General features: G+C 63.1%; 1 protein-coding gene across 1 annotated transcript; it reads right to left on the bottom strand.

Annotated features, from left to right (window-relative positions):
* Window positions 1-2874: 2874 nt before the first annotated feature.
* Window positions 2875-13796, bottom strand: KLF16 (Kruppel like factor 16). Its single transcript, XM_043465545.1, has 2 exons — window positions 13195-13796; window positions 2875-5152 (listed from the first exon to the last, which is right to left on the bottom strand). The coding sequence occupies exons 1-2, from the start codon at window positions 13649-13651 to the stop codon at window positions 4851-4853; spliced, it is 759 nt and encodes a 252-aa protein (XP_043321480.1). The 5' UTR covers window positions 13652-13796; the 3' UTR covers window positions 2875-4850.
* Between the last annotated feature and the right edge of the window lie 2149 nt (window positions 13797-15945).

The raw sequence follows: 15945 nt of genomic DNA, 5'->3' as shown, positions 1-15945 counted from the left end.
AGCCCCAGGCCCCTGCGGCGCCAGGGCTGTCCGAGGCGCGCCTGATTTAAAAAAAAAAAAAAAAAGCCCCTCACTGTCCCGCTACGGCTTATTTGCATTCAATTTGCGTTTTATTAGCTTGTCTTCCTAAGGCGCCCTCTGCTGGTCTACTCGAGTTCTGCAGATGCATCTCAACCGCACCTGAGTTACCCAGTTCAGGCTCTGAAATTCAACTCGGCCCTGTTGACTCGCAGTAAGTGCTTCATTTCTTCCACCTGGACACTTGCGGCAGTTAAATCTCCAGGTCCACCAGAGGAGACCTGTTCCGATTCATTCATTGGTATACCTAATATTTGAGCACCTACTGAAGATCAAGGCCATGCCACAAAGTATTTTATCCAGTTACCAGATGATGGACATTTCAGTGGTTTCTGGTTTTTGTCTATGGTGAATTGTGCTACTGTGAACATGCGTCTATATGTATCTGACCACAAGTTTTGTTTCAGTACTAGTTTTTCAAATGGTGTAAATGTGCTTGTTGCCCGTTTAAAAAATTGTGGGAGGACTTCCCTGGCGGTCTAGTGGTTAAGACTGCGCTCTCAATGCAGAGGCATGGGTTTGATCCCTGGTCAGGGAACTAAGATCCCAAATGGCTGCAGGGTGCGGCCAGAAAAAAAAAAAAATGGGGGGGGGAAATGTCGCAAGAAACTACAATTTCCAGGCTGTCCACCATCTGGCAATTACCAAGCATCTCCCTAGCTCAGCCTGCTGTCCCTGCAGACACAGAGGCTTGAGACCCCCTCACCCCCGGGGATCTCTCCATGCCTCTCCTCCACTGCCAAAAGTAGGGTGGGCTCCTGAACAAAGCAAATATCCTCACCCTGGTGGAGGTAGTGTCTACATGCGGACAGACAACAGGAAATCAGTAAGTGAGATATCACAGTACAAGGTGAAAAGTGCTATGGGGTGGGGGGAGTAGAACGGAGTAGGAAGTTCAGTCTCTCAGTTGTGTCCCCTTCTCCTCCTGCCTTCAATCTTTCCCAGCATCAGGGTCTTTTCCAATGAGTCAGTTCTTCGAATCAGGTGGCCAAAGTATTGGAGTTTCAGCTTCAACATCAGTCCTTCCAATGAATATTCAGGACTGATTTCCTTTACGATTAAACAGAGTAGGGGGCTGGGAAAAGGGAGTGGTCCATGTAGTCCTACGGGAAAGGTGGGATTTGAGCAGTTCTGAAGAAGGAAACAACGCTGAGCAGACATCTGGTGGAAAGGCATTCCAGGCAGAGGGCACAGTACGGGCAAAGGCCCAGGGGCAGGACTGCATCAAGCTTATCGGAGCAACCGCGGCGAGGAAGCCGGTGTTGGAGCAGAATGAGCGAGGGAGGAGGGGAGAGCAGGAAGGGGACCGGGCAGGTCTTACAGGGCCTTGTGAGCCTTGGGGAAGACTTGGACTTTACCCAAGGGAGGTGGTAGCCCTGAGGGCTGTGGGCAAAGGAAACCTGACTCAGGTGCTCACGGGCGCCCCCTGGTGGCTATTATGGGCGGCGGTGGGTGCACCAATCAGGGAAGCTGGACTGGTTCAGGTGAGCCACGATGTGGGACCAGGTGGTGGCAAAAGAGAGGGGAGAAGTGAGTGGACTCTGGATACGTTTTGAAGGTAGAGCTCCAGGGAGATTTCCGGAGGTACTAGATGTGGATGGTGAGCCAAAGCGGGGAGTCAAGGACGACCCCCAAGATTATGCATGCTTGGAAAGATGAATATGCAGTAGGGGAGGGGTAAGAACACGCTGGGCCCGAAGTTGAGGGTGAGGCTGGCGTGAACCAGGGGTTGTCTTTGCACAGGGGCACCTGAACCTGGGGAAGGGGGCTAAGGGTCCCCGAGATCACCTGCCAATGGAGCGTCTAGGAGGCAGAAATCCTCCTGGTTATTCCGGGACACGGGGAGTGCGTGCAAGAGAGATTTAAGGGGGTTCTGAGCTTGCGGACCTAGCATTCCAGGAACCCTGACGCAAAGGAGCAGAGAAACCTGCCAGAGCTGGAGTGGGACAGAGATCCGGGGAGGGAGGAGGGATATCTGCGGGCTTTCGGGCCATATTCCAGTAAGAAAGAGAGCAAGAGGGAAGGGGGTTCCAGAGGGTAACACGAGGGCCACGTGTCTAGATTGGAGCGACCTTGGCGGTCCCAAGGGCAGGACCCTGGGGAGAAGAATTAACGGAGCCGGTGTTGCAATGCCGGGGGCGACCACCAGGTGGCGGGGCTGCCGCCTTCTCGAGGGCGGGAAGTAGCAAAACCCTGGGGGAGTGTCTGCGCTGCGTGTCACCGCAGCCCCACTGTCCTTCCGGGCTCTAGAGATGGCTGGAATCTGGGGTGCACCTTTCCTAAGAAGGGGATCAGAACTCTCACCAATTTCCCAAGGCAACTTCTCCTCCCTTCCATTTGGGAGCCGGCATACAGCAGGCATACAATACAGGAGCGGCCCGACGACTGGATACAGGAGCCGGGCGGGGGTGCGGGGTACCCTCGGGAGGAGCCCTGTAGAGCAGTGTAGAGAAGTGCGGGCTCCCCGCGCCCGCGGCGCCGGAAAGGGACGGGCAGCAGACGTCCCCGGACGCCATGTCACCGCGCCTCAGTTGCCGGGTAACGGAGCGGGAAGGCGGGCCGGGGGCTCAGATGCCCGAGGTGTGGGTGTGGGTGCCGCTGGTCTGCAGCGCGAGCTGAAGAGGGCAGCCCCCTCCTCCGGCCTTAGGGGCGTTGCCAAGACCGCCAGCAAGTCCGCGGATTCACCAGCCCACTGGCTCAGTTCCCGCAAGACGAGGCTGAGGACCCTCACTGGCAAGAGGGACAGAGGTCCACCGCCTTGGACCGGCGAAGGGAAAAACCACACAGGCTCCGGAATCGGGTTTAAAAAAGACTTGTTTAATTAAATACCAGGATGAGGCCAGGCAGGATAGGGGGCAGGGAGTCACCCGAAAGCAAAGTCCCTTCCCTTAGGGCCCTCCCCCTCCACCCACCTCTAGAGGCCACAGTTAAATGGCTGGAACCAGGTCCCAGTGACCACCGGTCCCTTCAGGCCCCCGGACACTGGGGAGGGGCGGAAGGGCAAGTTCTCAGCTCCCTGGGTCCTCAGACCACAGTCCACCTCCTGTGGAAAAGCACCGGCCAGCGCCGGGACAATACGGGGAGGGGGCATCCAGACGGACACAAAGGGAAACAAGGTTAGGCCCGCCCCACCCCTCCCCCCCACCCTGGGCTAAGGCATCTCACCATGGCACAGCCTCCCTCCCCGGGACCCTAGGCACTGCCCCTGGATCCTGCCAGGGCCGGTTTGGGTCCACACTAGTGCCATCCAAACGCCCCAGCCCCCTACTGGGAGACAGGAAGTTTCTGGAACAGGTTGGGAGAATGCCACAGATCTGCAGCCAAAGGCTATGGAATAGGCCTTTTCACGGTAAGGGACAGGGAGCCTGGGTCCCTTCCCATTCCAAGGCTGGGGTCTTCAGTCTCTGTCCAAAATGAAATCCTACCTCAGCCACAGTGGGAGGACCCCAGGAGGGGATGTGGCATTTATCCCTCCCCTACCCTAAGTTTAGACCACGCAGATCCTCCCCCCACACCCACAACCCCTGAGGACAACAGACCACCCACAGGGGCCCAGATCAAGGAAGGGATTGGAGCCTGAAAAAATATTCTACCCGGTCCAAAAAAAATCGAGCTACACTTCCCGCCCCCGTGGGTGGGACCTCAACCGCGGGTCCAGGGGCCACCTGGTCACCACTGCCAGGGGGGCAGGATGGAGCCAGGGCCCAGGGCCTCTTCGCCCCCAGCCACAGTGCTGGGAAGGGGTCCATTTGGCCCAAAGGCTGTTCTGGTCCAAACAGGAGGGACTGATTGTCACATGATGCTGCTCAAGGCCAGTGTTGGGGACTCTTCCCCTGCAGGAGGGAAGCCGGTGATGGCACCAGCTTCTCCCAATCTCTCACTCACACACTCGCACACCCACCCAGCGAGAGGCAGTGCAGCCCCCACTCCAGCAGACAGAGGACAATAAATAAGCCTGCATTTACTCGTATCCCGTGATACCACTCCCCCCCCCCCAAATGAGTCTAATTGCTCTTTGGAAGAACCCCCATTTCTCTCCCTCCCTACCCCAAGTCTCAGAAGCAAAATCAGGACCCTTTGTAGAGACCCTACCACTTCCCCCACCCCGCCCTGGAGGCTGGGGAGCTGAGGGGCCCCTCCCTTGGGCAGTGGGCCAGAGCCTGTGGACACCTGAGATTGAGTACCCGAATGGGGGCGGCCAGGCCGCACCCTGTTTCCCTGAACGTCTCCAATGGCTTTCGATGGGGTGAAGGGCTCCCGGGGCAGGGTATGGGGGGACAAGAGGCAGCCCACACGGTAACCCCTAGTTCACCTATGGCTCTGCACACTTCATCCCAACCTGGAGAGAGGGGCCTGGGGGCCAGGTCTGAACGCTGGTTAGGGGGTGCCTTTCCTGGGGCACCTCCCCCCAAGGCCCACATGCCACCCAAAGCAGGGCGGTGGCAGGGAGAAGGGACCCCTTCTGGCCCCCCACCTAGGGTCCCTGTTCAACAGCTGGGAAGAGAGTTAACATCATGGCTATATACAGACACGGGGCCACGCTCCTCTGGAGAGCGACCTCCAAGGCCCAGATGACCCCGCTCCAGTCTCAGGCCCCCTGCTGATTTTCTCAAGGGGGCAGGGGCAACTCGGGGGGGCCCTCAGGGGGACACTGGAAGGGGCCGGTCTGGCAGTCAGTCCGAGCCCCACCAGGGCCCGGGACAGCAGGTGGGTTGCTGGTGCTCCATGCCCAGGCCCAGCGGGGGTGCACTCAGGGCGGCTGGAACAGGGCTCTACAGGCCGGCTGGGGCCGGGCTGGGCACTGGGCTGGGCGCAGGGCTGCCCGCCAGGCTGCAGGGCAGCGAGTCGCTGGGCGAGGTGCTGCGGGCGCCCTGGCGCCGGAGCAGTTCCGGGCGGAAGCCGGGGTGGCGGCGCGCGTGCTTGGTCAGGTGGTCGCTGCGGGTGAAGCGCTTGGAGCAGAGCGGGCAGGGGAAGCGCTTCTCGCCGGTGTGCGTCCGGTGGTGGCGGGCCAGCTCGTCAGAGCGTGCGAACTTCTTGTCGCATCCCGGCCAGTCGCAAGCGAAGGGGCGCTCACCTGCATGGAGGACAGACAGTGGTCAGTGTATGTGGGGAGAGAGCGCCATCCCATCAGATCTCAAAGGGTGCTGGTCATTTGTCTCACCCTCCCTCCCCCGCAAAACTCGTTCGAGAGGCTGAATTCTGGGTGTGAATTTAAAACGTGTAAATGTATAAAGTGACCCCAGCTCATTTCCCGAACCCTGTGAATATCCCCTCGTCTATTTCCTACGACTAATGGTAATTACTAGCTTTCCCAGGTGGCGCCAGTTAAAGAATCCGCCTGCCAATGCAGAAGACAGTTCGATCCCTGGGTCGGGAAGATTCCCATGGAGGACATGGCAACCCACTCCAGTATACTTGCCTGAAGAATCCCATGGACAGAGGAGCCTAGTGGGCTACAGTCCATGGGGTCGCAAAGAGTCGACACGACTGAACCGACTGAGCACAATGGTAATTACAGACTGGGAGCAGCTGCCACGAGTTGAAAGGAAAACCTACAGAGACTCGGTTCTCCCAGGCCTGTCCGCCTACCTCTACCCCCAAGACGGCGTCACCTCGGTGACATGTGTCTCCCAACGTACTTGCCACACACGTGCCTGCTCCGATCTTAAGGCAACAGTTCTGCTGTCCCCGCCTCCGCGAAACTCCCTTCTACCTTTCCTGTGGGGCATTCCGAGGGCTCCCAGGTGCTGGCGATCCCAGCTAAGCCCCTTCCTCTGGGAAATGACCACCAGGGGCGCAGGTGCCGGGCATCATCTGGGCGGTTTCCCGTGCCTGAGGCCACCACTGACCCTTGTGGCCCTCTATGAGCAGAGGAACATGTGAAGGGACACCCCCAAACCCCGGCCGCGCTAGCAGGGTGGGAAGGGTCAGAAGGCGCAGCGGGGACTGCCCCTGGGTCCTGGCGCGGGAAGGGGCGGAGCCCGAGGCAGCGCAGGACTTGTCCCGCCCCCGCAGAGCAGAAGGCTAGGGGAGGGGCGGGCCGCCACCGGCAACTTCCTCCGCAGACCCCTCCCACCGCCAGGCCGGCCTCGCCCATCCTGCCCCGGCGGCCGCCGCCATCCCCGCCCGCCTGTCCCTACCCGCCCATCCCATAGGGGTCTCCGCCCTACGACAGTGCCGCCCGATCCCCTCTCCACAACCGTGTATCGTCAGCGTGTCCCCAGCCGACTCGGGGGGACCCCCGCCACGCCCGTCCTAGGGGCGGTGAGCTCCCCAGAGTTTGCACCCTCCGGGACCCAGCGCGGGATACCTGGGACCCTGGAACCCCCTAGACGTTGTGTGCCCAATGCGCAGGGGTTTTGCGGGGTGTGTTGGGGGGAATAGATGCGGGCATGTGGGCAGGGTCTCTCCTCGCGGCATAGAATGGAACCCAGAAGAGGAAGGGGGAACGCCAGCGGGGGACAAGAGACGGGGAGCCACAGTGGGGTAAGGGTAGGTTACACACTGGGAGGGCCACACCGGGCCCAGGGGACTTTGGTGACCCAGGCTGACCCTGCCTCAGAGAACACGCCCACCGCTGGGGGGAGGTGGCGAGGGAGACAGACTTGAAGGGTGTCCTCTGCCAGGGATTAGAGAAGCGCCCTTATGGGGGAATACAGAGATGACCAGGAGCCAGCGGCAGGGGCCATGGGACAGAGCTGCAGCCGTGGGGGAGTGGGGGAGGGCTGGAATCTCAGAGTGACCCAGTGACATCTCCGCTCTGGAAGCAAGGCCTGCCTAGGGAGAAAGGCTAGGAGGGAGGAACCGCAGAGGGGCACCAGTAGACTTCATTCAGAGAGGCTCCTACTATCACCCGCGGCCCAGGAGGCCCAGTAAAACCTCCCCTCCCCCATCCTTCCTCCTGGCCAGACTCGGGACACCCCCAGCACGGCACAAAAGGGTTCCAGTAGAAAACCCCCCAGAAGATTTCTTGTGGGATACCTGTCGGTTTTGCTTGCAGCTGGGGGAGGGCAGGCCCCAGGGGGCTGCGAACCCAGAAGTGCTGGTGCCACCTCCCTGGGGGAGGGGAGTTGCGGGCCACAATCGTGCTGCTGGGGGGAGAGCAACTGTCCCCAAGACCACAGGTGGCCCCAAATCACCGAGGCTGTCTCCCACCAGCACTCGCCTCCCCTGGAACAATCCAGAAGGCAAAGTCCGCAGCAGCTGGGGGAGGGGTCGGGGAGGGGACCTCCTCAACAGAATCACGGGGCTCAAAGCAGTGCGGGGAAAGGACCCCCCACCCCACCCCACCTGGAACAGACAGGTCCCGAGGGCCGAAGTCTGGGGGAGGGGGAGTCTGGCGATGGGGGCGGGGCTGCTGGCTTCCCAGTGGCGGGAGGGGGGAGGGACGCCCCTCCGCGGGGCATGCGTCCCCGTCGCCATCTTGCAGGGCGCAGGCGGGGAGGAGCGGAGGGGCTGGGGGGGGCAGGTGGTGCCGGTGGGGGTGGGGGAGGGCCCTCCCGCCCGGGTTGGCTCACTTCCCCATTTAGGGCAACGGGGCTGGTCCCGCCTCCCTCCCTCCGCCCGGCAGCTCTCCTCCGCCACCACCGGCAGGTTGCGAGAGCGGTGCCGGGGCCCGTAGGGGCTGAACGCACGCAGCTGCCGGGAACACAGCTGCCGCACGTAGCTCGGCGGCGGCAAGAACAGCCGCAGGCCCAGCCGGCCCCGCTCACGTGGTCCCGCTTCCGCCGGGGCCGGGGGTCGCCCAGCCGGCTGGACGCCTGCCAGCCCCGCCCCACGCCGGGTTGCCCGGGAGTGCGGCGCACGTGCACACGTGGGTGGCCGTCCCGGAGCGCAGGCTTCCCGCCCCCACAACGTTAGACGAATACCTGCAGGATGCCATGTCCTGCCACCCTCTCAGTCCACTGGCGGGGGTGGAAAGGGAGGTGGGGGTGGGCGTGTTGTAATATTCGGAGGCTCAGAGCCTGCCTGCACCTGGCCTGCCGCCTGTCTCCAGAGTCTACCTGGGCGCTGGAGAAGGATGCGGTAGGCGGGGCTGCGGTGGACTTGACCCTCTGACTTGGGCTGGGCTTTGGGGTGAACTCAGGACAGCCAGAAAATGAAGGCCAGGAGGTCCGGGCGACCGTGCGCCAGGCCTGGCTCAGCCTGCTCCGCCTTTGAAGAGGGCGTGGGGTGGGGCTGGGAAGCCGGTAATCCACCTCCCCGGGCTAGGGGCCAAGGGTCCGACAGCTAACCTCCGTGACCTCCGGAGGTCATCTCTAAGGAGGGGAAGGTGCAGCCCACAGCCAACCCTTGCATAAATGCCCACCTGCCAGGCGGACTGCACGGGGGGCGGGGCTCAGGTAAGGCAGCATCCCAGGACAGCTGGAGAAGGCTGGGGCTGCAATAGGTGGCAGGATGGGGGGCCGGAAGCGGGGAAGCTTTCCAAAGGAGATTGGGCTGAATAGGCCACAAAGAACCCAAAGAGTAGTACAGAGATGCAGCCAAAAGAATGGAAAATTGATGGTGAAGTCTGAAGAGCCATGTGCGCTGGCCATCCTGAAGGCTTTTCCAAGGACCAGCAGGCATGAGGATCTACTCTGTGATCTTAAATACCCCCCACATGTTAGCCCCCTTCCCCCAAACCCAAGACTTCCCACCTCCCTCCCTCCCAGTCCCCACTCCTCCTATAGGTTTTCCATTTCAATTGCTCTGCCAGTTGCACCAAAAGCTTATTAGGCAGAGATCTCCCAGGTTCTCACCTTCCCAGGTGGTACCTGGCAGCAGATCCCATCAGAGCCCCCTTCAAACAAAGTATCTCCAAACCTCCCTGTCTCCAGGCCCTAGCTCTGGCTTGGAATGGTGAGGCCCCTCGCTGGTGCCGGAGCCGACTGCTCAGTGCTGTGCTCTTGGGCTCAGGGTCCAAGCTGAAGTCTTCACCGCAGCCTGGCTGCTCCTCACACCCCTGATTCCTGCTGCCTGGAACCTCTACTCCTTCCTCCATCCCATCTCTTCTCTACCCTTCAGAGCACACTCTCCTGGCATACCCCCTCCACTCTCCCCGTTCTCAGCTTTCCTGTGCTGGAGCTCAGTCTCTCCTGGATGTGATCTCTGCCCCCCAGCCAACCCTAAAGCTGAGGGCGCAAGCCTGGCCCCCGAGGGTGCATGATACACATGTGCAGAGTCTACAGGGCCCGAGTAGACAGAATGATGCTGGAGTGGCTGGCTCCAGCAGCAGCTAACCAGCAGCCAAATATCCTGGTGCATCATCTGGTTTACCCCCCAACCCCCAGGTAGGAGCCACTCCACCCACCCCCCAGCCCTGTTTAGTTAAAAGGCGGGCCCCCTGCTGCCTCACACCCTGCCTCCCTCCCTGGGAACCCAGGCAGCCCTGGCTTTACCACAGCCCCACCCAAACTGGCATCTTCAGCGTGGGGGCTGGTGGCCCTCTCAGTGCCTAGGGCTGAGGGGTCACGGCCCCCTCAGGCCCCCAGAGCATATGTGTTCCGGAGCCCTGCTGTTCTGGAAATAGGACTGGGCGAGGGTGGCTCCCTCCCTCTCCGAGAGGCCGGCTCCTCAGGCTGGTATCATGTGCCCACTCCCGGGCCATCTGGGCCACCTTTATCAGGGAGCCTGGGTGGGGGGTGGTTATCACCCCCACAATGTTGGGGCACCCTCTCCACCCCCAAAAAATGTTGGGGCATCCTTCCCCAGCCCCCAGCTGGGGGTACAGGCACTGCAGGGCCAGTCCCAGCTGCTCACTGCATTACTGCCAAGAGGAGGGGGCTAGATGGGGAGGCAGTCCTGGGCACTTGCACCCCCCACCCCACCTCGGCACTGCCACACTCTGGCCCCCCAGATAAACCAGTAGTCTCCTGAGCCCCACCTGCCCCTAGGGGCACTCATGGCTCTGCAAAGGGTAGAGGTGGGGTCTGCCTCCATACATAGCCCCCATGCCCGCTGCTGCCTCAGTCTCCCCTCCTGGGGGCCTGTTCAGCAAAAAATACCCCCACCTGCACCCCCTACCCTCCTCGGTCAGCACACAGGGGTTCCCCTGGCCACTTCTTGTCCCCAGTGTCATGGGGCTTCTCTTTGCCTCCCACACCACAGCCCCGCTCCTCAACCCCTCTCCTGGACCCTAATCCCATCCTCATAAACGGATTTTCCTCTGCAAAGCCGGCCTGCTTCCCCGCCCACCCCCACCCTGCCCTAGGGATTAACCAGACCGCTCACCTGCTCGGCCCCCTCCCCACCTTCCACCAGAGCCTCTAGCCTCCCAGTCCACCCCCAGGGTCCCTGCCCCCACCCCCTGCAGCCATGGTTCTGCCCTTCTCCTGAGACACGCCCTTCCAGGCTGCAGTCAACCCACAGCATCCACCCGAGAAGCTGCTTCCTCCAGGAAGGCTTCTCCTCCATTACCACTGCTGCCACTGCCCCCCACAACATTCCAGGGGTCCCGGGGGACAGGGATCAGGTCATCCCCACGGTGTCCCTCTCACACACAATCAACTCTCAGCTACTCTTTCTCAGGCATAACCAGACAGGGGTCTCAACAGGAGAGATCCTGCAAGCCCCAGGGGACAGTGTGTGCTGTCTGAGAACATCTGTTATTGTCACAACTGAGGGTGCCCAAGGTGGGGGCCAGGGAGGCTGCTCAACACCCTACAGTGGCCAGGATGCCAGACAGAGAATGACCTGGTCTAGGAGTGAGCAGTGCCAAAGACTAACAGTCCCCCCCACTCCAGATCTGAGCTCCTTGTGGGGAGCGGCCCTGAGCGCCCCAGGAGGTGCTGGGCATTGGGGGCTCTGGGGCTGGAAAACAGTAGATGAGGGAGGTGGGGAGAGCAAGGAGTAGACTGCCAGCTCGCCTCCGCCCCCGCCCCACCTCCCTCCCTCTCCATCTCGGTATCCATGGCAACCGCGTCAACATCTCCTGCAGCTTCCAAGTCTTTCCCTGCCCCACGCGGGAAGCAGGGGAGCTCATTGTAGGCCAGGGACTGCAGGCCAGACCCAGGGGACTGGAGGCCAGCCATCCTTGCTCCCAGCTGCTCCCCTGCAGCTGTGTGGCCCCGAGGAAGACCCCATCGGCCCTCCACATCTCCCCACCCCAACCCTCTGTGCCAAATGGAGCAGAGACGATGACGGCTCCTGCTGGGTCTGCTTGCTCATCTGTAAAATGGGGCCAGGCCAGGAAGGGAGTTCTGTCTACAGACAGAAGAGCTACTGTCCGGCAGTGATGGGTGGGACAGGAACCCCTCCCAAAGACCCTTGGGGCACACTGGCTCCTGCAGCAGACAACCAGCATCTAATTAAGGCTGTTCATCAGATCTGTCCCCAGGTTTGCCCCTGGCAGTGGGCAACACCACTCTATCATACAGATCTAAGACAGGCAAGACTTCCCCACCCCTGGGGGCTGGAAAAGCCAAAAGGCCTTGATACAGGGGCATTTGGTAAGGTAGAGTCTGGTGGGCCTGAGTGCCAGAAAGATGCCGCATTAGCCATCATTAAGCATGAAGGTACCCCAAAGCATCCAAAACTGGAACCAAGGGAGCCTGGGTGCAGGACTTTGACTCTCAGCACCCGGGTGCCCCCCAGTGCCGAGCACAGTTATTATCAAGGGAGCATGGAATAGAGGAATGGCTCCTTGCCCTCCCCCACCCATCACCGGAACACCCCGACTAGGTCTCCTGGGTCTCAGTTTCTCTTTAAAGCCAGAAATGGCAACACTGACATACACACAGGCACTGGACAAGGAGTCCTTTCTCCTCCACGGGCGTAGGGGGCAGTCAACACTGCCTAGGGACTCACGGAGGTCCTTAAAACCCCAGCAAACCCTGGGAAAGTGTCCCTGGGGAGCCACAGTGGGAAGTGGCCTGCCCCCTCACTCTTCACCTGACCTAGAGAGCAGGACAGAGTCGGGGGAAAAAAACCAAGGCACCAGGGGGTCTGAGCCGCTTTCAGGGGTCACACCATCCGTGTCTCTGCCACAATTCCAGGGCCAGCCCCGCCTCGGCCCTCCACGTGTCCCTACAACGGGAGCATGTCCACCGAGCCATGTCCATGTGCCCTGTGGCCTGACGTGACCCACGTAAGGACCCTCAGGAGAAGGCGGTCAGAGGGCCCTTTATACAGACCAAAAACCCACCCAGAAGGGGAGGTCTAGTGGTAGAAAGTGGCTGAACGACCGAGTCCAAGCCCACGCCCACCCAGCTTCCCTGCCCTTCCCAACCGAAGGATCACCTCCAATGCTCAAGCTCAGGCTGGTGACCACCATCCCCTGGCCTCCAGTCCAAGAAAAAATTCTCAGGGTTGAAGGTGGGACTTCATAGGGAGAAATGGGAGGAACCGCAAGAGGAAAAACGAGGGGGGTGCCCGAGTGAAAGGGTGGCCAGAGCCCCCTGCCGCCGGGCTGAGCTGTGAGACGTGACAGCATCGCCGGGCCCTCCCCCACCCCGCCACCAAGCCTCCTCGGCTCCCGGAGCAGGTGGGAGGGATGGGAAACGGGGAAAACGGGACGCCCTCAGGGATCCCCCTCCTCCTGAGGCTCAAGCCCTAACCCGCACTCCCAGCCTCACCTTCCGCCTTATCAAAACACAGCAAAGGACAGAAAGAAAACGTGCCGGGCATCCCCCAACCTCGCCAAGCACCAGGCGCTCAGCCGCTCTCCGGGATGAATCCTCGCGGCCACCTCGGAGGCAGCGCCACGGTGCCTGCTGCCTTTCTACAGATAAGGAAACCAAGGCAGGGGAGGGAACAGGAACCTCAGAACTGAGCGCTTCGACCACGCTGCCCACCGCCCCGATACGAAACCAACGGAAAACAAAAGAGAAACCAGGCCGAGGGCGAAGGGGACTACCCGGGAACCCCGATCCCGCCCGCGGACCCCGCAGCAACTGGCAACCGGAGAGCTCCTGCGGCTGCCTCCGCGCCCGCCATCCGCTCGCCGCCCGACCGCGTGGCCGCCACGCCCCCCGCGCGCGCCCCACCCACCGAGGCCCCGCCCTCCCGGCCGGCGCGGCGGCTGCCCGGGCGCGCCCCCCTCCCCGCCCCCGACGCGCCACGCAGTTTCGGGGTCCCGGCGGGGGAGGGGGCGCGGGAGACCGCCCCCGCGCGGGTCCAGCTCGCGATCGGGCTCACCTGTGTGCGTCCGCAGGTGCGACTTGAGGTGGGAGGACTTGTAGTACGCCTTAGCGCAGCCCGGGAAGGGACAGCGGTGGCTCTTGGCGGCGGCGGGCGCGGCGCCGGGGGCGCGGCCGGAGGACGGGGACGAGGCGGCCGAAGAAGAGGAGGCGGGCGAGGCGCCCCCCGCAGCGGCGCTGGGCCCACCGCGCAGGTCAGCCAGGATGCTGGCGGCCAGCAGGTGGGGTGCGGCGGCGGCAGCGCCGGGGCCTGGGCCTAGGACAGCGGGGGCCGGCGGCAGCGGCCCAGGGGGTCCGGGCGGGGCGGCCTCGCGGCGCGGCGCGCGCACATCCAGGCCGGTGGCTGGGCCCGCGCCCTCGGGGCCCGGCCGCCCGCGGTGCACCACGGCACCCGAGGAGATGGCCATGAGCACGTCGGCGGCGAAGTAATCCACGCACGCCACGGCTGCCGACATGCCAAGCAGGGGCGGGCGGCGCGGCCGAGCGGGCGGAGCGGAGGCGGCAGGAGCGGCGCCCGTCCGGCCGGTGGCGGCTGCTCAAGTGCGGGAGGAGGAGGAGGAGGCCGGCGCGCGCCGCCGCCGCCGCCGCCCGCGCTCTGCCCGCCCCGCCCCGCCTGACGCGCCCTGACGCACCGGAGCCCGCGGGGGCGGCCGCGGCCCGCCCCGCCCGGAGGACGCCCCCTCGGGGCGCGCTGCCACGCCCCCCGCCCGGCTCGCCCTCCACCACCCTGCCCTCTGTGCGAGGCCTCCGGGGGCGGAGCCCGGGCCGTAGGAACCGCCCCCTGTCGCGCCCACTCTGGCTCCGCAGTACGCCCCCCTCCCTCCCCTAGCGCGCCTTCCCCACGCTGGGCAGCAGGCTGAGGAGCCAGCCCACTCTGGCGCGCCTTTCCCTCAGTGGCTCCCTCCGGTCCGCCCCCAGAGGACCCCCCTCCTCACGCCAGGAAGCTCCGCCCCGTCCCTGGTAGGGTCCCGCCTCCGGAGCGAATCCCGCCCCATCCCGGCACGCCCCTCCTTCCTTGGGTGGACCCGCCCCCTAGGGCGAGCCCTTCCCTGCTCGGCGCGCGCCCCGCCTCCTCGCGGGCTCGCCCACCGCGCGCTAGGGCGCGCGGCCGGCGGGTTCCCGCCCCTTCCCCGGACGCTTCCACCCGGTCCAGGGCGCGCCCCAGGTCGGGATGGGGGAGGGGTCCGCTCCCCACGTGGCCCGGTGGGGGTGCGGAAGCGACCAGCCCCGCCCCCCGGCCACGTGCGCGACCCTTCCCCCTCTCTTCTTCCCCAGCTTGTGGCCCTGCTGGACCGCGTGCCCTTGCGTTTCCTCGCCCTTTCTTATGGGGGACCCCATCGCCTTTCTCGTAGACCCGCAGCTAGACTGGGGAGGGAGGAACTCCTCTCCTGGCTGTGTCGAGCGAGCTTGCGTTCGTTTCTCTTTTTGCGCCCCATTTGAGAGTTAGGAGGACCGGGGTCACAAAGGGCGGGCAGGGTTCGGGGTGCTTTGGGGAGAAAGAGTGGCCCAGCCTTGTCAGAATACGGGAGTCGGGAACTTCGCTCCCCGGCGCTGGCCTGGGATCTTTGGGGCGATAACAGGGAAAGTGGGGCCTCACCCCCAAGGACGTCCAGGCCAAATTGTTTAACTTCGTCGGTAACGCGGGAAAGCAGACGCCCGGGGTCCGCCTAACCCGCAGGTCTGAAGCAGCGGGCGGCGGAAGTGGGGCGATGGGGGTGGTCCCCTCCATTGCAGCCACGCCTCCGCCCCTTCCTAGGCTGGCCACGGGACGATGCAGTGGCCGAAGCGACCTCCAGGGGGCCTTCCGCCACGGGTTCGTCTTCTCAGTGACCCACCCAGGTCTGGGTGTGGACAGCAGCCGGGAACTCTGGCCCGACCCCCATCCTAGGGCAGTATTCTCACATCCTCTCCATCTGCAGCAACCCCTCTCCCTCGCCCTGTGGCTTATATAGCCTGGCTCAGACCCTTGTCCCCAGGCCTGTCGCTGTCCCTCGGGTCCCTCTGGTTTAGGCCTGACCATCCTTGGTGGCGCCTTCCTCTCTGGGAGAGAGAGAGAGGCATGCTGGAGCTTTGACTTCAGGCTGCAGTGACACTCAGCCCCTTTAGCAGAGAAGACCACTCAGGACAACCACTGTCCAGGTGAGCACCCACTGGGCAATGGGGGTCAGCATTCCTGCTGGCCTTTGCCTCCCATGCCTATGAAATTCAAACAGGGTGGACCACCTGGGCAGGCATTCACCCACTCCATCTCCACAGCCCTCCAGGGCCTCAGCACCCCAGCCCACAGGTGGTTCCCGGGCCCTGAGCCCAGTCTCTCCCAGGTCCAGGTAAGGCAGGAAGTGCTCTGCAGGCTGCTCCATGGGCCCCAGCTCACCCCAGCACGCAGGGAAGGAGCAGGACAAGAAGGAGGCAGGGACCCTTTGTCAGTTCCTTCCAGTGGTGTTTATTGGGCCCAGAGCAACATCACCCCCTGTGGCCTTGCCCTCCAGGGGCCCAGAGTCTATGGCAAGGCAACTGGGACTCAAACCTGATGCGTGGAGGGGCTGTGGGAGTATCCCAGAGCTGGCTCCACTTGGGGCTTGCTGTTCAAGGGGGCACCCAGAGGAAAGTGGGGCAGTAACTGAGGGGGACCTTCTCCCCACGGGCAAGGCGGGGGTTGGACCATGTCAGAGCAGTGGTCAGCACTGCCATCCTGGCAGGCCTCGTGGCCCTGAACAAGCCTCAAACACGCACCCACTCCCAGGGAGAA

This window comes from Cervus canadensis, chromosome 4 (genome assembly GCF_019320065.1).
Source record: "Cervus canadensis isolate Bull #8, Minnesota chromosome 4, ASM1932006v1, whole genome shotgun sequence".
In the NCBI taxonomy this organism is placed as follows: domain Eukaryota; kingdom Metazoa; phylum Chordata; class Mammalia; order Artiodactyla; family Cervidae; genus Cervus; species Cervus canadensis.
Note: the sequence above shows the minus strand (reverse complement) of the source record. Positions and strands in the feature narration are given on the sequence as shown.

Bases quoted from the DNA above. Each gene is read 5' to 3' on its own strand.
- KLF16 (XM_043465545.1), bottom strand. From the start codon at position 13,651: ATGTCGGCAGCCGTGGCGTGCGTGGATTACTTCGCCGCCGACGTGCTC. The intron at 5,153-13,194 runs GTGAGCCCGATC...TCCTCCATGCAG, and splicing joins GCACCTGCGGACGCACACAG to GTGAGCGCCCCTTCGCTTGC.